The 21483-nt window shown below is 52.5% G+C and overlaps 2 protein-coding genes across 9 annotated transcripts; both read right to left on the reverse strand.

The window, feature by feature from the left end:
• Nucleotides 1–25: 25 nt before the first annotated feature.
• Nucleotides 26–12324, reverse strand: TAF6L (TATA-box binding protein associated factor 6 like). 8 transcript variants are annotated; one of them, XM_086677145.1, is made up of 12 exons: nucleotides 12217–12324; nucleotides 11418–11477; nucleotides 9294–9453; nucleotides 8761–8842; nucleotides 6994–7144; nucleotides 6804–6854; nucleotides 5951–6045; nucleotides 3754–3879; nucleotides 3389–3609; nucleotides 2926–3058; nucleotides 994–1122; nucleotides 26–862 (listed from the first exon to the last, which is right to left on the reverse strand). In XM_086677145.1, exons 3-12 carry the CDS (start codon nucleotides 9350–9352, stop codon nucleotides 92–94), a joined length of 1818 nt encoding a protein of 605 aa, XP_086533271.1. In that variant the 5' UTR covers nucleotides 9353–9453; nucleotides 11418–11477; nucleotides 12217–12324; the 3' UTR covers nucleotides 26–91. The 8 variants fall into 8 exon arrangements, with proteins under 8 accessions (XP_086533271.1, XP_086533266.1, XP_086533269.1 ...); XM_086677140.1 differs by having other exon boundaries at nucleotides 8761–8847; XM_086677143.1 differs by having other exon boundaries at nucleotides 8761–8847; nucleotides 9294–9611.
• A 4127-nt stretch (nucleotides 12325–16451) lies between these two features.
• Nucleotides 16452–20304, reverse strand: POLR2G (RNA polymerase II subunit G). Its single transcript, XM_025915576.2, has 8 exons — nucleotides 20158–20304; nucleotides 19915–20024; nucleotides 18643–18802; nucleotides 17419–17469; nucleotides 17248–17313; nucleotides 17080–17151; nucleotides 16854–16887; nucleotides 16452–16630 (listed from the first exon to the last, which is right to left on the reverse strand). Exons 1-8 carry the CDS (start codon nucleotides 20167–20169, stop codon nucleotides 16617–16619), a joined length of 519 nt encoding a protein of 172 aa, XP_025771361.1. The 5' UTR covers nucleotides 20170–20304; the 3' UTR covers nucleotides 16452–16616.
• Nucleotides 20305–21483: the final 1179 nt, after the last annotated feature.

Consider the following 21483-nt stretch of genomic DNA (forward strand, 5'->3'; position numbering starts at 1 on the left):
GGCGCGACCCACGAGCGCGCAGACGTCACTTCCGACAGGGGCTTTATTTACAGAGGCCGGCGGGCGGGGCTGCGGGGGGGTCAGTGCCGCTTCAGAGCGGCAGGTACAGCGAGTAGTCCGACAGTGCCCAGCGGCGGGCCGGGCGGCCGGTGCGGCCGATCATGGGCAGCTTCTGCACGTAGCGGGAGGCCGGGCTGGGCCCGTACGGCGCGGGGAAGGCGGTCTGGAAGAGGCGCCCGCGGCATCGCCTCCCGGCCTGCCGCCCGGCAATAATGAAGCGGAAGTGGGGGGCGCCGCGCGGGGCGAAACGGCTCTTCTGGAAGACGTCGCGGGTGCCGGCGCCGGGGCCCTGCTGCCGGGGCGCCCCCCGCGCCCGATGCACGCGCGGCAGCGGCCTGCTCTCAGAGGCGGCGGGCGCGGAGGCCGCCGCGGGGCCGCCGCTCCGGGGACTCTCGTCGCCCTGCGGGCTGACCATGGCGTTGGCCGTCAGCTGCGGCATCTTCCGCACCGAGTCCGGAGCGGCCGCCGGCTCCTTCTTGTCCCCGGGCGGCCGCGGAGTGGTGGGCGCGGGCTGGCCCGTGCCGAAGCGGGTGGCCAAGCTGTCACCGAAGAAGGCGTACAGCTCCCGGTAGATGTCCGCCAGGGTCACCGATGGGGAAGGATCCTCCGGCCCCGCGCCTCCTGGCGGCGGCGGGACGACAGACCCAAAGCCTGGCTCCGCGCTGCCCCCGGAGGGAGACTCCTGCAGGAGAAGGCTGTCCCAGGGCAGGTCGTCCGAGCGCCGGCACCCCCTGCCGCTTGGGCCCCCCTTGCTGGGCTCTGCCGCCTGGGCCTTCATCTTCAGCAGTCTCTCCACGGCCACCTGTAAGAGCAGAGGGACTAGGATAGGCAAGAACTAGGAGGAACCTGGGCCCATCGAGTTTTCCAAAGTTAAGGCAGGTGAGCTGCTGAGCTCACGCCAGGGAAGGGAGACTGGAAGGGGCAGGCACTCACCAGAATGGCTCCGTAGACCTTGTGTCCATCTGCTTTAACTTGGGCATTAGATACGGAGTAATCATCTAGCACAGCCTGCAGATTTGTCCAGTAAGTGGACAGGTGTGGGTAGAGTACTCGTTCCACTGCCTGGAAGGGAAAAGGGAATGCACTAAGCACCTTGTTGCTTATTGCCTCTCAAGTACCCTTGCCCACGGAAGCCGTACTTTTACCTCTGACAGGAAATTCTCAGCTTGGCATATTCAGCCAACATTTGTTTGGAACCCACTGTATGCCCAAGCCTTGGCTAAGCCCTGAGAATGAAGGTCAGGTACAAAGACCACGTAAAGTGACCCTGTTATCACTGACATGTATGACAAGGGCTAGAGGATATAGGTAATGCCCATTGCTAACAGACAAATTTAATTTGCCAACTGTTAACCGTATACAGTCAACAGGCAAGTACTATTGCTTAAGTGTACACTGGGACTCCGTTCAGACCACCTGCACAAAAACAAACAACCGATCAGAGGCTGTTAATAAATCTGATTATATGATTTTAATCCTGTGATTAATTTTGAGGAAAGCAATTAAGACCTCACAGAGGATGGACGGCCTCGGTGGCTCAGTTAAGCGACGGACTCTTGATTTTGGCTCAGGTCACAAGCCTGCTTAACATTCCCTCCCTCTCCCTCCACCCACTCCTCTCACTCTTGCACATTCTATTTAAAAAAAAAAAAAAAAAAAAAGACTTCACAGAGGATGTGACATCTGTTACAGGCTTTGATGCGTTAAGAGTTCTTTGGTTAGGCATCCACAGCCTGAGGATTTGAAAACGTTAAAAAAATCAACAAGTTCCGAGAAAAACACAACTTACGGCTGACTCAAGTATAAGAGCTTAAATAATTCTATAACTGTAGTAGTTAAATAAAATATCTAACCACAAAAAAAGACACAGTGCCAACATTTACAAAGACAGTCTGAGATCTTATCAAAACAAACAAGGGGGGGCGCCTGGGTGGCGCAGTCGGTTAAGCGTCCGACTTCACCCAGGTCACGATCTCGCGGTCCGTGAATTCGAGCCCCGCGTCAGGCTCTGGGCTGATGGCTCAGAGCCTGGAGCCTGTTTCCGATTCTGTGTCTCCCTCTCTCTCTGCCCCTCCCCCGTTCATGCTCTGTCTCTCTCTGTCCCAAAAATAAATAAACGTTGAAAAACAAACAAGGGAATGCCTGTGTAGCTCAGTCTGTTATGCACCCAACTCTTGATTTTGGCTCAGGTCATGATCTCCCAGTCTGTGAGGTGGAGACCCGCATCAGGCTCCGTGCTGAGCCTGCTTGGGATTCTCTCTCTCCCTCTCTCTCTTCCCCTCCCCCACTCAGGCTCCTTCTGTCTCTCTCAAAATAAACAAACATTAAAAAAACAAAAACAAACCCTCAATACAAGAGGAATTGAGGGGTGGTTCCTTAAGATGATTAACAGAGAATGGCCAGGAATTTATGAAGTGGGGATATACTAATACCTGCCATGTAGAACTTTTGAAAGGATAAGACATTTATACACAGAAAGGCAAGCTATCAAATAGTGGGGCCTAAGGCAAGAGCTCGGTACACGGCAACAGCAAGCATATACCTTTTTTTTTTAGTTTTTTAATTTATTTTTATTTTGAGAGAGAGAGAGAGAGCAAGCAGGGGAGGGGCAGAGAGAGAGGGAGACAGAAAGAATCCCTAACAGGCTCCATGCTGTCAGCACAGAGCCCGATGTGGGGCTCAAGCCCACGAACCGTTGAGACCATGACCTGAGGCAAAATCAAGAGTCAGATGCCTAAGCAATTGAGCCATGCAGGCGGCCCAAGCATATACCATTTTCATGATAAAAGACACACAAATACTATTTTTCTGATTACAAATGGGAGCTCTTCCGGCTCTGTGTGTGGGAAAGGCCGGGGTCCTCACCTTCCAGCCGAGGGCATGCAGCCCCACCACAGCCCCGTAGTGAGAGCAGAGAGGCCGCACAGGGTCTGCCAACACCTTCTGCAGGGAGAGCAGGATCTGCTGATAAAGGCCACTCACAAGGTCCCCGTGTGTCCTACGGGAGCGGCATTCAGTCAGAGAGGAGAATGAGGCACAGGGCAGCCTAAACTGGACTCCGGCCGGGGCGCACTGGGGTAAGTGGACAAGGAAGGCTAAGGGGGAGTGAAGGCTACCTGAAGGGCCGGAGGGCCCAACCCTGGGGATATCGGGTGTCTATCTCTAGAATCCCAGCGTGCCGACGCACACCGACTGGGAAGCTCTAATGGAAGAGGCTCCCTGCCCGCTCAACGCATGGCCTCGAAGCCAGACGTCTCACCCGCTCCCGAACGCAACCCCTCGGCACTGTGACAGCCCCACCCTTCGTTCAGCTAGGCCCAGCGGCTACCAGAAGATGTGGCTGAGCAGGAGGGCAGCCCCATCCCGAAGAGTCCAGTGGTCGTTCAGAGGGTTGATGGAGGCAGCCAGTGGCTCCAGCACGCAGTAGAGGACACTCCCTACCAGGGAGCGGACATAGGGCCCCAGGCAGAGGTGTGGGTTCCGAACCAGGCTCCGAGCCACTTGCAGGAGCCGGTGCAGCTGCTCCAGATCGTGGCTTACAGATTTCACCTGTTTGTAGAAGAGGGTCGCTTAGGGGGACACGAGGGTGCGGGTAGGAGCCCACCGCCGCGACGGCGCCTGCCATGAGCCCTACCCGGTGCCGGGTTATCTCCCCACAAACCATCCCCACCCTGCCCCAGCCGCGTCACTCACCCCACTGACCACGTAAACAAAGTAGGGGAGGAGTGCTGCGATCTTGGAGTTCGTCTGCAGGTCCTGGAGAGCGATCTGAAAAGGAAGAGGCCAGACTGCACTGGGTCCTCCAGCCCCAAGTAGAAACTGACATTTTTTTTTTTTTAATCTTTATTTATTTTTGAGAGAGAGAAAGAGACATAGAGCACGAGCAGGGGAGAAACACAGAAAGAGGGAGAGACAGAATCCAAAGCAGGCTCCAGGCTCTGAGCTGTTAGCACAGGGCCCGATGCAGGGCTCGAACCCACAGAACTGCAAGATCACGCCCTGAGCCGAAGTGTGACGCTCAACTGACTGAGCCACCCAGGTGCCCCTAAACTGACATTTTTGAGAGGACAGTTTACTTCTTGTGTATTACAATTTAAATGTTCTCTCTCAAAATAAATAAATTTTTAAAAAATGTAAATGTTCATATTCTTTGATTATTCAAGTGTACTGCTATAAATTTAACCCACCATAAAAGTTACCCACTTACACACATACCCACTCACAGCACAGTCTGTAATAATAAAAACTGCCCACAACCTAAATGGCCAACGTGGTTTTAACTGAGAAAAGCACTTGTTCTAAAACCAGATGTTTACTATAATACCACCTTGGTTTATACTAGAGAAATTACAGTTAAAACTTGGGGAGAAAACATGTTTCCATAGGAAACTTTCACTTTCTTTTTTAAATCTTTTTAAAATTTTTTTTAATGTTTTTTTATTTGATGGAGACAGTGAGAATGGGGGAGGAGCAAAGAGGGAGACACAGAATCCGAAGCAGGCTCTAGGCTCCGAGCTGTCAGCACAGAGCCTGACGTGGGGCTTGAACTCACGAACCATGAGATCATGACCTGAGCCGAAGTCGGCCGTTTAACCGACTGAGCCACCCAGGCGCCCCTAAAAAATTTTTTTTTGACGTGTATTTATTTTTCGGAGAGACAAGAGACAGACAATGAACGGGGGAGGGGCAGAGAGAGAGAGGGAAACACAGAATCCGAAGCAGGCTCGGGGCTCCCAGCTGTCTGCACAGAACCTGACACGGGGCTCGAACTCACAAACCACAAGATCATGACCTGAGCTGAAGTCAGATGCTTAACTGACTGAGCTACCCAGGTGCCCCTCTATATTACAATACTTCTATAATAAACATGCTGATATAACTTTTATAAGCAGAAAAAAGAGTTAAGTAAATGAGAAAAGTCCTCTTAACCCTGAATCTCCACTACCTGTGACCTCCAGACCCCTCTGGATAAAGCTCCTATGCTCAGGCACTACGAGAGCAGACAGCAGACTAGTGGGAAAGGAGCTCAGCCCCCAGGCCCCCCATCCATCCCATCGGCACGGTGCCTGGGGAACCGGAGCCAAGCTCCTAAGGAATGGGAGCAACAGCCAGACATGGGAAGAAGGATAGAAACCCCGAGAGGCCACATGGTGGAGCAGACCAGCAAACTAACGCTCGCCCGACTCTGGACACAGGAGGACTGACCACAGGCAGCCTGCGGAGTCCCAGAGGCTAAAGCAGCAGGGTCTCTCCGAGCAGGTCTGGCCGGGCACCCTGACCCCGGCTCCTTCCGCTTCCCTTCTCTCCCTCTCAAGTCCTCACAAATGAGAGCCGCAACGTGGCTGCCTCACTCGGCCCCAAGTCAACAGGCACCCCAGAGAGCAGGCTCTGGAATCAAGGTGTGCGGGTACTGACCACCCGAGTCCCCCCCAAATGGCTCTGCTGAGCTGCCCGTTCCCTGGAGAGCAGGAGTTCCCGCTGGAGTGGGCAGAGCAAGGCGGTCCTGGAGGAGGGCGGCCTCAGAGCCCTGTACCCCCGCTCCCACCCACATCAGGTGTGTGCAGTGGACAGGAAGTAGGGGCCTGAAAGAGCTCTGTGGGGGGCGTCTGGGTGGCTCAGTCAGTTAGGCGTCTGACTCTTCCTCCGGGTTCAGTCATGATCTCCTGCTTTCTGGGATCGAGCCCCGTGTCGGGCTCTGCGCTGAGCATGTGGAGCCTGCTTGGGATTCCTTCTGTATGCCTCTTTCTCTACACCGCCCCCGCCAACTCACACTGGCTCTAAGTAAATAAATAAACTTAAAAAAAAAAAAAAAAAAAAAAAAAAAAAAGAATGAATTCCATGGGGATTTGAAAACTGGACTTTGTGCCCCAATTCGGGTCCACTCGCTCACCTTCATCAGCTGCGGATCGTCCCCCAGCACGGCTCGAGTCACTTGCTGGTAGTACTTGAGAAGGTCATCGGTCAGCGAAGACACGGCGCTGGGCACTGTGGGAGGATGGGCAGGAGGCGGTCAGGGTCAGCCCAGCCCAACCTCACCTGCCGCCTCCCCTCCCTCCCCTCCCCTCCCCACCAGAAGCCTGTTCACACGGGACTCCCAGAGCGCACAGCCACCAACTCCTCGGAGCAGCCCTGCTCAGCCCTGAGCTTGCAGGCTCTCCACACCTCTGTGCTCCGTACTGTGCCTCCCACCTGTCCTCTGCCACGCAGGTTCCTGCTCAGTCCTCAGTCCCTCCTGGACACTTGCCCTCAGGGAACCCAGTTGCCCAGACTTCTGTGCTAGCATCCAACACCCGGCATCATGACTGGTCCCAGGTCTGGGCTCATAGCTCCAAATCTGAACCCTCTGGGCAGGGACTAGTGCCCACTCAGAACGGGGCATCAGTAAATACTTGTGAGATGAAGAATCAGAGGTACAGGGGTGCCTGGGTGGCTCAGTTAGGCGTCCAACTCGGGTTTTTTTGTTGTTTTTTTTCCAAGCATCCAACTCAATTTTGGCTCGGGTCATGATCTCACGGTTCATGAGTTCGAGGCCCACATTGGGCTCTGCGCTGGCTACGAGGAGCCTGCTTTAGGTTCTCTCCCCCACCTCTCTCTGCTCCTCACCTGTTCACGCTTGTGCTCTCTCTCAAAATAAACTTAAAAACAAACAAAAAAAGAAGCAGAGAGGTATAGGAACACCCCCCCCCCCCTTAGCTCCTAAGGAAGGAAAGTCCAGAAAGCCTGTTCCCCGTACTATCCCTTACCTGATCCTTGAGGCGCCAGGTTCCCTTTGCCATCTAGGTAGGACACATGAACTAGAACCAGAGCACAGATCGGTCAGCTAAGGGGGTTCTGCCCCTCGTAGCACCACCGCATGCAGGAGTTCTGCCCCACCCACCCCTCCTCTGACAGCCCAGTTCCTGTCCCCACCCCATGTAGGACCTCGGCAGTCACCTCTCACAGCTGTCTCGGCACAGCCTTTAGGGATGTTGGTGGCCAGGGCCAGCTCTACCAGGTTCACCTCTCGGTCCTCAGGGAAGTAGAGCTCGCCCTCCCTGGCAGGGCGCAGGGGCAGCGCCTCCTGGGATCCATAGCCACACACAGCCTGAGCAAAGAGAGGATCGGAGGGCAGGCTGAATCCAGGGAGGGAAGAGGCAATCTATTGACCAGGGCAGGGAGCCTACGTTTGAGGGAAATCCAAGAGTCTGAGAAAAGGGGAGATGCCTGAGGCTTCAGGCCTATTGCCGGGAATTTGGCTGGAGCATCCAGTACTCACTGGGTCAGGGAGTAGAGCCTGGTCTGTCCTTCCAGAACCATACGGGCTCTGAGACCCAACCCCCTGCCACCAGCCCTCCAAACATTCACCCAACTTTGAAAACACTATATTTTTTTAATAATTTTTTTTTTTTTTTTTTTTTTTAATGTAGGGGCACCTGGGTGGCTCAGTTGGTTGAGCTTCCAACTTTGGCTTCAGTCACAATCTTGGGGTTAGTGAGTTCAAGCCCTACATCGGGCTCTGTGCTGAAAGCTCAGAGCCTGCTTCAGATTCTCTGCCCCCCAACTTCCCGCCCCTCCCCTGTTTGCACTCTCTAAAAAATAAACAAAAAGCATTTTTAAAAAATTGAATAAACTTTTTTTTTATTTTAGAGAGAGTGCGTGTGTGAGCATGTGGGCAGAAGAGAGGGGCGGTGGGGTAGGGAGAGAGAAAGAGGGAAAGGGAGAGAGAGAGAATATCCCAAGCAGGCTCCTCACTCAGAATAACTTGCTCCCAGGACCCTGAGATCATGACCTGAGCCGAAATTAAGAGCCAGACGCTCAACCAACTAAGCCACCCAGGCGCCCTCCCCCTCTTTTTTTAAAGTAAGCTCCAGGCCCAACATGAGGCTCAAACGAACTCACAACCCTAAGATTAAGAGTCGCATGCTGGGGGCGCCTGGGTGGCGCAGTCGGTTAAGCGTCCAACTTCAGCCAGGTCACGATCTCGCGGTCCGTGAGTTCGAGCCCCGCGTCGGGCTCTGGGCTGATGGCTCAGAGCCTGGAGCCTGTTTCCGATTCTGTGTCTCCCTCTCTCTCTCTGCCCCTCCCCTGTTCATGCTCTGTCTCTCTCTGTCCCAAAAATAAATAAACGTTGAAAAAAAAAAATTAAAAAAAAAAAAAAAAAAAGAGTCGCATGCTGGGGCACCTGAGCGGCTCAGTCAGTTAAGCATCCTACTTCGTTTCAGGTCATGATCTCACGGCTGGTGAGTTTGAGCCCCACATCGGGCTCGCTGCTGTCAGCACAGAGCCCGCTTTGGATCTTCCGTCCCCCTCTCACTACCCCTCCCCGGCCTGCGCTCTCCCCCCACCAAAAAAGAAAAGTCACATGCTCTCCTGAGCCAGCCAGGCACCCCAACACTATTCTCTTCTAAACATGATCTTCTTCCCTCAAGTCCCTGCCCCACAACAACTGTGCAGGACAGTCTAATACCCACATTTATGCCCAGGCTCCTCCCTTACCCAGAATGTCTCCTCTTCTCCTCTTGGCTTAGCCTAACCCAAGCCTCCCTTTAAAGCCTGGCTCAAGTCCCAGTTCTTCCAAGGCTTCCCTAGCCTCCTGGCCCCCGGGCACCTACCCTGTGGTTTCTGTGAGCTGCCCCTGTGTGCACATTTGGTCTTTAGGTCTGTGCTGGGCACGGGGTGGGTCGTGCCACCTGAGCCCTGTGCAGCCCGCGCTCAACTCACCTCCACGCTGCTCCAGCGGAGGGCCCTGTTGAAGTCCTCGACAGTCAGCTTCCGCCGTTTGGTATGTTTCATGAATTGAGAGCTATTCTGGGAGGGGAGGAACAAAGTCAGGGGACAGGGAGAAGGGGGTATGGAGTCCCCAGGGGAAGAGAGACAGCCTGGGGAGGAGGCAAAGAGGACACCAGGAAGCCCAGAATCTGGCTCTGCTCTGGTGCGGACAGCGTCCCCCACGTGACGTTCCCTCTCTGTGACCCAGTTTCTCACACGCAGGATGTGAGTGTGAACTTGCCTGGCCTGCCTGGCGGGGCTGTTGAGAAGGGGGGCAATGGGGGGACGATGCCCAGCCAGCACTCTGTTTGCCAGAAGCCCACTGGCTGAAAGGGGAGCTCCGGAGAGGGCAAGGACCGCCTCTGTCCCTCAGAGCTCAGAGCAGGTGCCGCAAATACAGCTGTGTAATAAATCCCTGTGGGAGGCAGCCATCAAGGAGAGAATAAGGGGAGCTGGGAGGGGTGCAGGGAGCGAGGGGGGCGTACCTGGGTGGCCTCTCTGAGACGGTAACACACATCCTCCGCGAGAAGAGCCGCCACCTCATCGCTCAGCTCCAGGCCCGTGCTCTCCGCCATCAGCCGGACCGACTCCCGAGGGATCTCCACAAACCGCCGCTCTTCTCGCTCGGACATGGCCCCGACGGAGCTGGGAGCCAGGAGAGAAGGTTTGAGAAGCCACCCAGTCTCCCTCAGGGCCCAGGAGCCCGACTTCAAGGCCTTCTGAACCAGTCTCGCTGCTATTGTTCCAGAATCCCTGAACAAGGAGCCGCAGAGGCTCGGAGCGTCCAGGCGAGGAAACTGAAGCTAAGAACAAGAAACAGACGAGCTGGGTCAGACAACAGGGATGCCTGAGAAAGTGCCTGGCCTCAGGGGGTTCACAGAACTGGGTCCCAGCCATGATCTACCACCTCCTGAGTGAATGTGACTGAGAGCCCTGGTCATCAGCTTGTGCTCTGGTGTCCGGACTTGTAAGATACAGGCAATCACCACCGCCCTCCCTACCTCACAGGGTTGCCATGAGGCCAAAACGAGACGGTGTATGAAAAAAGCCAAGGACCAGAACACCACCCAAAGGGATGATGGAAGATGTTACCATGCTTAGTTACAAATAAAAACTTCAGGGGCGCCTGGATGGCTCAATCGTTTAAGTGTCTGACTTCTGGTCCGGTCGTGATCTCACAGTTTGTGAGTTTGAGCCCCGCATCTCGGGCTGTCTGCTGTCAGCGTAGAGCCTGCTTCGGATCCTCTGTCCCCGTCTCTCTGCCCGCCCCCCTCAAAAATAAAGAAACGTCAAAAAAGAAAAAAAAAAGTCATGTTTTCTTCCTTCTGATTCTTGCTACCACCACTATCTACTAAGTCTTGATGAAAACACTACTTGTATCCTGACACTCCCTTGCTCAGAAATCTTTAGTACTTCCACACTGGTTCTAAAAGAAAGTCTAAACTCCCCAGCTTGACATTTTTCTTTCTTTCTTTATTTTGAGAGAGAGAGAGAGAGAGAGAGAAATGCAGAGGGAAAGAGAGAGAATCCCAAGCAGGCTCCACACTGCCAGCAAGGGGCCCCATACGGGGCTCAAACTCACCGACCGTGAGATCGTGACCTGAGCTGAAGTCCGTGACGCTCACCTGACTGAGCCACCCAGGCGGCTCCCAGCTTGACATTCTGTACTTGGTCCCAAATCCCCCCAGCTATTCAAGCTGATCCCTCCTCCCAGTATGACCAGCCTAGAGTCTTCCAGCCTGCCTTGTGCTCCACCACCAGTGCTCAGGCTGGTCGTCTCCCTCTCTACTCCAAGCCCCCACCCCTCCTCTTTGCTAAGGCAAATCCAGTCTGTCTTTTAAGGTCTTCCTCGCCATATGCCATTAGGGATTGTCAGGCTTTTAGTAGCTGGGCTTTTGCCCATGTGTCTGATCTTCCCCAGTCTGGCTTAGAGGTCTAACAGCAGGAACCTGCTCTTCCGTTCACAGGATATGGCAGAATAAGAACCCAACAAAAACAGCAACTGATGAACGATTCCAGTGACGGACACCACAATGAGAGGGCAGGCCCACTAGGGCCAAAGTGAGGCATCAGCACCACAGGCAGCAAGGCCCAGTTCCAGGTGCTTCTGGGTCACCAGTGACCTCCAGGTCCCTAAATCCAAAAACCTCCAGGTCCCTAACCCTGCCCCCTGCATTTCTCCCAGTGGCTCCACATTGCCTTTGGAATAAAGAACAAACCTGTACCATGGTTCCAAAGCCCTGCGTATCCATCTACTTCTGCAACACTTCTTTCCCTCTTGTGTTCTGCATTCCCGCCATGGCCGCTTTCCATTTCCCCCAAAACACCTGATCCCAGGACATTCGTACACTCTTTCCCCTAGGTGAAACACTCTCCTCCTCCTCCACCTCCAATCTCTTTGTCTAGTGAGCTCCTAGTGGCTCCTTCAGATCTCAGTTCAAATGTCACTTGCTCAGGGAAGTCTTCTCAGACCTCCACAATGTCCCAGTACTTGGCCTTCAAAGCGATTATCACAGTTGGTAACTATACAATTGTGTAACTGTGTGGATAACACCTCCCCACTATATTGTAAGCTCCATGCCCAGCTAGGATCATGCCAGTTTGCTCACCTTTGCATCCCCAGAGTCCGGCACAGGGTCAGCACATAATACTCCTTCAATAAACACTTGCTGCAAAACCGAATAAAGAATAGCTATTTTTCCCAAGCACATGCTATGCCTGAGGCACACAGTTAGGTGCTTTATATGGCTTATACCTCATCTTATTCTCAGTAACAATGAGATAGATGTTATGTAAGTATCGTGTCTATTTCACAGCCAAGGAAATCAAGGCTCAGAGAGGTTAAATGTTAAATGACTTGTCCAAGAACATCCAGCGAGCACTAAGTAGGCAGCAGGGACTCAACTCCTGTTCCTAGTCATCAGAGCGGTAGGCTGTGTGAGGGACAAGGCCTGGATTTCCAGCCCGAAGACTGGAGTTGGAGGCCCGCCAATGGATAATTCTGAAGTTTCTGTTTCCCTGCCTGTAAAATGGGAGCATGAAGTCCTGCCCACGGGCAAAGGGCTTTCCTTATTATGTGCCTATATTAAGACCCACAAAGTCCTGGCTCTGACCAAGGTCTCCCCCTCCTCAATCTCCTCCCCTCTGCATCCCCAGCCACTAGCCACACTGGTAAAGTGGCGTGGGAACTGACCGCCACGGGCGTCGGGGGAGCGCATCCTCCCACCCAGCCTCCCTTCATCCCAGATCCAGAAGTGCTGGGGTAGGGTGGAGGAGGTCAGGGGTTACCGAACTTGGGTCACGTGGTCAGCGAAGGGGGCGGGCCCCCAGCGGAGCCGGCGCTAAGGCTAGTCAGTGCGGGGCCCACAGCGGGACGGAGAGTCCTTGGGCCTGCGAGGGCCTGCTCACCTGAAGGCTCTGGCGCGGCAAAGGCGGCTACCCAGACGGCGGTGGCGGCGAAGGCAGCTCCCACTCACCCTGCTCACCCTAATTCCCTCTCTCTGAGCTCAGGCCCCGCCCTCCAGGAGCACAACCAATCGGCGAGCGTCCTGCGAAGTTCCCGCCCACCCTCAAGCTTCCCGCCTCGCGATTGGCCTCTGTTAAGGGGCTGTAAAAGAATCTGGGCGCAGGGGGTCACGTGAGGCTGAAGAGTCGGACTTCTTAAAGCAACAGCTCTTGGGTGTTTTGCGAGTTGGTATGTATGGTTTTGTGTATGTTTTGTGTTTTGTTTATTTATTTTTGAGAGAGAGAGAGAGAGAGAGAGACTGCAAGCAGGGTAGGGGCAGAGAGAGGGAGACACGGAATCTGAAGCAGGCCCCAGGCTCTAAGCCGGGAGCAGAGCCCCATGCGGTACTTGAACTCATGAATCGTGAGATCATGACCCGAGCTGCAGTCAGACGTTTAACGGAGTGAGCCACCCAAGTGCCCTTGTGTATGTTTTAAAAGCGTATTGTCAAGGAAAGCGTCTCTATTCTTTTGATCTTGTCTGCACTTTGAGTTTCCAAGCTTTTGCATTTATGTGACTGCAGCGAAGCTTTAAACTTTGGTGTGTAAATTAGTTTTCTTGCCCACTTGGTGGGGCTCAATTTACCTCTCCAACATCACCTGCAGGACTGTTGGGGCTCCCACTAGGTATTTTCTTTGGGCAGAAGAGTCTTCTCACTGGGACAAGCTCACGTGCAAAATACAGACTCCAGGGCTGTGCTCATTACGGCACCCTTCCTCAGTAAGCCAACTATAACCCCTAACCTGCCTCGATTTCCTTGCCCACTTTACACGCACATGCTTTCCTAAACTTGGACAGCTCTCAATTCAGAAACAAGTGGGTTTAGTGGGTTGCGGATAGTATTTGGAGTCAGACCAACCTAGGTTCAAATTCTACCATCGCTTTGGGGCAAATTACCTAACCATATTTTCGCCCAAGTGCAAAATGGGGTACTGATACTCACTTCACAGGGTTATTGTAGATTGAGATGATGTCTGTGAAAGCACTTGGCAGAGTTGAGGTTGAACCTTCTTGTACACATCAGGAGGCAGACAGTGAATTAATTCCTTTATGTTCATTCAAAATGAGGTCGTTTGCAGTGGGCTATTCATTATAGAAAGGAGTTTTCTGCGGAGGAGCGTGAATGTACACATCCTCGCCCTTCCTCCCTCTCAGGGTAAGATGCTGCTGCCTCTAAAAAAGATCCTGCCAGGCTAGAGCTGGGAAGGCCAGATGGATGTGGTGGAGGTTGCCATGGCAACACCACCTAAGGAGACTATGACCCTGCTGAGTCTCTTCCAGTTATAGTCAGTATGACATCTGCTGTAGTGTCAGTACTGTGCTTGAACACTGGAGTGTCTGCCCACCTCTGCATAAAGGGAAGCGGCAGGGCCTCCTCCACCATCCTGAGTCTGAGGTCAGTTCGGCAGGATCTGGGCTGCTGGCAGCTCTCCTTGCTGAGGTGTTAGTCTGGACAGCCATTGGCAAGCTCAAAGGCATGACACAATGACAGAAGGCCCAGGGGCCTGAGGGATATAGTAAAGCCGTATTCAAGCACTTTGGGGCCCATTTGCCCCCAGCCTCGAGTGGAGGCAGGGGCCAACGAGAGCAGTAGTGAGACCCACATGACCACAGATAGGAGAAAGGTGGGTCCCACTCACTCCCCAGCCACCTAGAGCCTGGCAAAAAGAGCTAGGATGGCTTTGAAGGCAGACTGACAAGTTTAAAAACAAAACAAAGCTCCACCACTCACTAGCTGTGTACCCTTGGCATTACCCTTCGTCTCTCTAATCTGTTTTATCAGCTATCAAGTGGACCAACAGAACAGTTCGTGGAACTGTTGTGGGCAATGTGTGTAAAAGATTTAGCATTAGGCACCTGAGTGGCTCCGTCAGTTAGGTAGCCAACTTCAGCTTAGGTCATGATCTCACAGTATGAGTTCAAGTCCCGCATTGGGCTGTCTGCGGTCAGTTCAGAGCCTGCTTTGGATCCTCTGTCTCCCTCTCTCTGCCCCTACCCTGCTCAAGCGCTCTCTTGCTATCAAAAATAAAATGTGTATTTTTAAAAATGCTTTCTTTATTTTTGAGAGAGCACAAGTGGGAGAAGGGCAGAGAGAGGGGACAGAGGATCGAAAGCTGGCTCCGAGCTGACAGCAGTGAGCCCGATATGGGACTCGAACTCACGAACCGCAAGATCATGATCTGAGCCAAAGTCAGATGCTAAACCAACTGAGCCAAGACGCCCCGAAAATAAAATATCTTTTAAAAAAATTAGCATTACCAGGCAGATACTCCTGTTACCTGTGACCTTTTTAAGGGGCCGTAACTTTCAGTTACAAACCTTAAAAAGAAGAGGCTTGGAGACCATCTCCAGACCGTCCGCACTTAATCCCCTCTCCACACAGCACACACCTTCTTGGCAGGTGCCACACCCACGTCCTCACCAGCACCCACATGTTCATGTTCCACAAGCCACTTCTGTCCATCAGTCACTTCCTTGTAGGCCTGGTGTTACTTCCAGATTATCCCCAACACAATTAACGGATGAGTGGTTCCATTTGAGAACTTGGGAAGAATTTTACTCCGTGAGACACATGCTGTTTACAGCCTAGGGGAAATCCCTACAGCCTGAGTAATCAACTCACCGTATACTGAAATGGTAACATGACTTTAACGTGGTTTCCATGGGAAAATTCATTGCTAATCCAGCACACTTTCCCAGATTCAACAAGCTTGGAAAACCTGGCCCAGTGCCAAGAGCTGGAGATACAAAAATGAGAGGGATGCGCGCAAATCTACAATGATCTCAACTGAATCTTTACCTGATAAAAAACAAAAAAATGAGGGGTGCCTGGCCGGGTCAGTGGGTCAAGTGTGCGACTCTTGATCTCAGGGTCGGAGTTCAAGCCTCAAGTTGGGTGTAAAGATTATGTAATAATAAAAAAAAAAAGAAATAGAAAGGAGACAGGAGACAGTAACAAAACAGCATGTTTTGTGGTCCACTGTAGAGGTGCAAATGTTAGAGCTTCTACCTGTCCAGGAGTGCTAATGGCAAGAAGGAAACCACATTCAAAGGCCATTTTTTTTTTTTTTTTACCATGTTTCAGCCACTATTCTGCTTCATATCGGAGTTTCTAGACCTTGACATGATTGACATTTGGGACCAGATAATCATTTGCTGGCGGGGGCGGGGGGGGGGGGGAGATATCCTACAGATTGTAGGGTGTTTAGTGGCATCCCTGGCCTCTACCCACTAGAAGGCGGTACCATCCAGGACCCAGCTGTCACAACCAAAAATGTCATTGCCACATGCCCCTGGCGGCAAAAATCACCCTAGTTGATAATCACTGCTTTGTATGCATTATATAATAATTATAGGGGCACCTGAGTGGCTCAGTCAGTTAAGCATCTGACTCTTGATCTCAGGGTCGTGAGTTCAAGCCTCGAGTTGGGCTCTTTGCTGTGCGTGAGGCTTACTCAAAAAAAAAAAAAAAAAAAAAAAAAGCAAGAAAGAAAGAATTGACGGAGATTTGCTAGATTAGCAGGCAGCAACCCAACGGGCTAGGAAAGGGCATTCCAAGGCACACAAATATTACAAAAGCAGAGTGTGAGCATACCGTGAGGGAGGGTAGCATGTTTGTTTAATCTTATAGTCATTTCATGGAGTTCTGCTGTGTTACCCTGACATTTTGAAGCCTTCCACATCTTTGGTTCAGTTTAGTGACTGATTAGCAAGTAAAGGCTTCTGTTGTTTGTGACTCATCCTAGGAAGGATTGGGACCTGCCACCCCCCCCCCCCCCATTCTGTGTCATCACTGTCTTCTTGTTCACCTCTCCCTACCCAGGATCTCCTCTCCCCTAGTTCCCAGCTTTACCTTGGTTAGTTTTAAGGGTGCGGGAAGGCCAAATACCCTGAAACCAGATTGGAACTCGGAGTGACTCTAATGACAGTATCACTTGCAGCAACCTGAAGACCTAACTTTAGTGCCCTTCCTTCAATGAGGTCAACTTTAGCTCTCTACAAGGGGTTAGTCAGGTCCCCTGCGTAGCTGAGGCTAGTTGAGGCATCAGGCCACCAAAAGAGAGGCAAGTGAGCAACTGGCCCCCAGCCTTTTCTAAAAAAGAGTTGTTTTGACCGAAGAAAGGAGCTAACACTTCCATGAGAACAAGGAACTTTTATGGTTAGAATTGCAGAGTCGCAACTCTGGGGACAAGGAACCTTCTTTGCCTCCCCACAGCAGCCAGACTGGGCCTCTGGACAACGTGGGAAACATGACAGTCACATCTCCTAGATAAGGACCAAACGAAGCAGCACACCCCGGTGCTCAGCTCACAAGCCCTGCAAGAACAGGAAAAGCACATCAGTCAAGCTGGCAGCTTGGGGGCGGCCATTACCATGTACTTCCCATCCCACAGGGCACGTGTCTTGCATCTTCCAAGCAGACAGCATGAGAGTTCCTTTCATCTGTGACTCGGGCATTACGTCCCACATCCACCCCCCCACCTCCATACACCTGTGCCTTCTCCAGGCAACAGCCCCGGATGCGTGATCAGGCACTCACCCAAGTAATCGTCCATCAGGGAGCCGATAGCAAACTGTAGGGGGGAAGGTGAAAAGGACATAAAGTCTTGGCAACCACAGAACTATCCTCTAAGCCCAGTCCCAGGCCTTCTGCCCACCCGTCCCCTCTTCCTGGCAGAAGAGAGCACAACATCCCCAGGAGCTGTAAGAAGTCAACAGCTCCCAGCTCTGCCTGGTACAGGCAGGAAGACAGGCAAGGGACTCACAATGTCATTCTTGTCCACTCGGGTCCCCACGATCTTCAAGCGGATCTCATCATCCTGCTGAATCACAATGTCCTGGGGAAGAGGAACAGTATACTCAGATACCCCTCACGCCGAAATCCCTTGGAGGGCTCATTCTTCCTCCCTCCCACTGACTTCCTCCCTACTCACCTCATCCATTGTCTTGTAACATGGCGGGTTGGAGTTAGGATCAAACTCCATCTCTGATGGGATGGACTGAAAGGAAAGCCAGACTGGGTCAGTGCTTTACAGGGGTGCCTTCTGGAGATGGTCATGATGGGTGTCTCTCCTCCTTGGCACCCCCAGCACGCCCAGACTTACATGCCGAGAGATGAAGCAGGACATAGGTCCAATTTCTGTGAAGAGTCCAACCTAAAAGGCAATGAGTGATGTTGCTTTTTCTTTTACCCCCCCATGTCTTCTAAGGTCCTCATCTTTGTCTGATTCCTAATATTCTTCATGTCCTGAAACCACTCTGGATTGTATCATTTGTTTTCTGGTCTCTCTTCTGTTAAGCTTTCACTTTACTTATTTTCATATCATTTTTATGAGAAGGCACAAGTGAGCAAAGGGCAGAGACAGAGAGGGAGACAGGGCAGGGGGGGAGGCGGGGTTCACACGAAGCAGGGCTCAAGTTCACCTGATGCGAGACTCACGAACAGTGAGATCATGACCTGAGCCTACGTGAGATGCTTAACTGACTGAGCTACCCAGGCGCGCTCCCTTTAATTTTATTTATTTATTTATTTATTTTGAGAGAGGGAGAAAGGGAAGGAGGGATAGAGAGAGAATCCCAAGCAGGCTCCGTACTGTCAGCACACAGCCCAACACCAGGCTTAAACTATGAACCCTGAGATCATGACCTGAGCTGCAATCAAGAGTCAGACGCTTAACTGGGCCACCCACATGGCCCTCAAGCTTTCATTTGAAGTTAAGCAAACAATGTGGTAAAGAGCCAAGGCCTGGGACTTGTCAGTCCACAATTTGAACACTTGTTGACCACATGACCTTGGCCAGTAGACTTAACTTCTCCAAGCTTAAGGTTCTATAAAAAGGGATGGGGCACGTGGGTGGCTCAGTAGAGTAGGTTAAGCATCCAACTCTTGACTTCGTCTCTGGTCATCATCTTGTGGCTCATGGGTTTGAGCTCTACATCGGGCTCTGCACTGTCAGCACGGAGCCTGCTTTGGATCCTGTCTCCATTGCCCTGCCCCTCCCCCTTCTCTCTCAAAATTAAACATTTGAAATAAATAAAGAAAGAAAATAAAAATGGATAAAAGCACCCACCACAGTCATCGTGAGGTTTTGCACATTACCTGGCCCACAGTAAGTACTCCACGAATGGAGGCTGTGCTATTGTTGACTACTCAGGCTGACTTACATGACCCGGACGGAGACAGCACAAGATTACTGTACCATTTAACAGGTGAGGCAACTGAAGCACAGACTGACTCAGCCAAGGTCACAGAGTTAGCAAGAGGAGTTGGAACCCATCTCACATCTTCTGAGCGGCCACCCAACTGCCTCCGCTATGTATAGTCTCACCTTGTTGACTTGAGTGACAACAGCATCCACGACCTCCCCTTTAAAGGGCCGGAACACAATGGCCTTGTACTTAACTGGATAAAGGACAAAGCCTCGGCCTGGCTGGATCACACCAGCACCAATATTGTCAATGGTGGTGACAGCAATCACAAAGCCATACCTACAAGCATGGGAAAAAGAAAGGCACCGTGTGTGTAAGAGCCTCTAAAACCATCTGCAACAAGTCAGTGAGCCTGGGGGTTGGAGAAGAGCACAAAGGGAAGTAGAGGACACCCCGACCCCAGAACTTAATGACTAAGAGAAGACAGGATACTGATCAGTATTCAAAATGCCAAACAGGGGCGCCTAGGTGGCGCAGTCGGTTAAGCGTCTGACTTCAGCCAGGTCACGATCTCCCGGTCCGTGAGTTCGAGCCCTGCGTCAGGCTCTGGGCTGATGGCTCGGAGCCTGGAGCCTGTTTCCGATTCTGTGTCTCCCTCTCTCTCTGCCCCTCCCCCGTTCATGCTCTGTCTCTCTCTGTCCCAAAAATAAATAAAAACGTTGAAAAAAAAATTCAAAATGCCAAACACTGCTCTCATAATAATTTCACAATAAGTGTCCAAGAAGGCTGAAATCCTTGAGCCAAGAGACCTCGATCGTCGGGATGCCTTAGAATCACCTAAGAGGAACTTCTTAAAACACACATTCCCAGGCCTGTCCCCAGTCTTGATTCTATAGGGACAAGATGAGGCTCAGGAACTTGCATGTGGTTATTCTGATGAGAGAGGCCAAATACTCCATGGCCCTGGGCTCATCCCAGCCCATTCATCACTGTGTGAGAGGCCCTTATGTGCAGAGCCCAGAGATGTGCCAGGCCAGGTCCCTGGTCATGTGGGAGAAAGAAAACCAGCAGAACCACAGGAGAACAGACACAGGAACAATGATTAGGCTGTGAGCTCCATGAGAGCTGGCTTGATTCTATCTCGTTCACTGCATTGTTCCCAGAGCCCAACACACAACCTGGCAGACGGCAGAAGCTTTAGAAACGTTTGCGGAATAAATGAATGAACAATCTCAGCTGAAGTGAGGAAGTCTCATGATCAGCTTTGCAGAGGGCGCCGTGGGAACCCAAAGCAAGGAAGCAACTGACTGCCTGGGGTGCCTGAGAGGGTGAGAGGGTTCCCCAGGGTAGGTGGCAGGTCCTCGCAGGATGAGTAGGACCCGGGGAGAGGTTGCAAGCCTCGGGCGCCACACGCGCCTCTGATCAGGTGGCACGGAGGGCGCAGCACTCACTTGCCGGTGCAGGTCCCCTCCACCTCGGTGAAGAGCTTCTGCTTTACCGTGTTGAGCAGGTTGGGGCCGAAGTAGCGCGGATGCAACAGGATCTCGTGCTCCAGGGAGATCTGCAGGGAAAACGGGATGGAGACCAAGCAAGGCGCGGCAGCGACCCGGGGTGAGGAGCAACCTTTCGTCCCGGCGCCACGTTTCGCTCCTCCTCTCGACCCTGCCCTCGCCGCCACCCCGTGCTCTGCTCACGTGGTAGAACATCTTCCCAAGGCGGACGGGACAGCAGCCGAATCCACTACCGCCGGGACGGCGGCGCCTCTGGACCAACCGGAAGCACACAGCCGCAGCAACTCTGCTTCCGGGCCTGCCCCAGCGAAGTGGGCGGGACTCTGCCCTCTCCGCGGACCCAATTGGGCATCGCTGTCGTGGGCGGGAAATCCGCGAGGCCCCGCCCTCTCCTCCCCACCAAGCAAGATTTATTGTCCCCGTTGACAGATGAGGTTCCAGGCTCAGAGGGTTGAGGTCACTTCAGGGTCACTCACGGCCAGGATTCAAATTCAGGATGTCTGACCCCAAGACTTGCATATTCGGGCTTTCCAGATTTTCATGCAGCCATTCGTTCACCAAACATTAACGGAGGGGAACACCCACCCCATGCCGGCAGGTAGTTTAGAGATGAAGCAGCCAAAATCAGAGCCCAGAAGGCAGCGCTCCCTCCAGGTGTGAGAAAACAGATCACTGCACTCCTCCTTCCCATTTCCCCATTCCTTCCAAAACGCGCGCGCGCGCGCGCGCGCGCGCGCGCACACACACACACACACACACACACACACGCGCGCGCGCGCGCGGCTTAGAGAACCGGTGAGCCCCTGTGTGTTCCTTCAACTCTACCCACATTTTTGTAGACAGTCCCTTTATTAAACTCACCTCAATTAGCCAGAGTGAGCTTGCAATCTGTTCCCTGTGGAGACCCTGACTGATAAAAGGTCCATACGGAAAGAAGCAGAAACCATGAGCCACAGACCCATGAGAAAGGCTCAGCAGTTGACTCTAGATCCACGACAGTCCTTGGGGCCTTCCTTGAGCAAACTCCCTGCTGCCGGAATACGTTTTTGTATAAGAGAGCCTGACCTACCGTCCTGCAAGAATAAGGACATCCTGCTTCCTCGGAGCTGTCACACATCAGTTCCCATTGACTCTGCCCATTTCCTAGAATGGCTGAACCCACCAGTCAGCCACTTAGACTCCATGCAGATCCCATTGACCATGGTCAGGCAAGGAAGCATATGAATGGGGCTCAGCAGTCCTGACTTCCTCCTCTCTCCTATTTTCTAGCCAGCCTCCCCTAAGGACAGTGGTGTGCTGGAAACAGCTGCAAGAGCCTTTTTTTTTTTTTTTTTTTTAAGTAATCTCTATACCCAACATGGGGCTGGAACTTACAACCCCAAGGTTGAGTCCCATGCTTTACCGCCTGAGCCAGCCAGGTGCCAATTGTTAATATTTCAGGAAACTTGCAAGCCAGTTTTTAAATACAGCCTTTATTAAACATTTAATGAAAAAAATTAATGATGTTTA

This window comes from Puma concolor, chromosome D1 (genome assembly GCF_028749965.1).
Source record: "Puma concolor isolate L17-30 chromosome D1, mPumCon1.1.hap2, whole genome shotgun sequence".
Lineage (NCBI taxonomy): Eukaryota > Metazoa > Chordata > Mammalia > Carnivora > Felidae > Puma > Puma concolor.

Coding starts and splice junctions, on each gene's coding strand:
- TAF6L (XM_086677138.1), bottom strand. CDS start 12,049: ATGAAGGGAGGCTGGGTGGGAGGATGCGCTCCCCCGACGCCCGTGGCG. Junction 6,046..6,803: donor CCTGGCGCCTCAAGGATCAG/GTAAGGGATAGT, acceptor ATCCTCCCACAG/TGCCCAGCGCCGTGTCTTCG. Junction 3,880..5,950: donor ACGATCCGCAGCTGATGAAG/GTGAGCGAGTGG, acceptor AAAAAATGTCAG/TTTCTACTTGGGGCTGGAGG.
- POLR2G (XM_025915576.2), bottom strand. Junction 18,803..19,914: donor GAGGGGACCTGCACCGGCAA/GTGAGTGCTGCG, acceptor CCATGCTTGTAG/GTATGGCTTTGTGATTGCTG. Junction 17,314..17,418: donor CCTGCTTCATCTCTCGGCAT/GTAAGTCTGGGC, acceptor CTTTCCTTTCAG/TCCATCCCATCAGAGATGGA.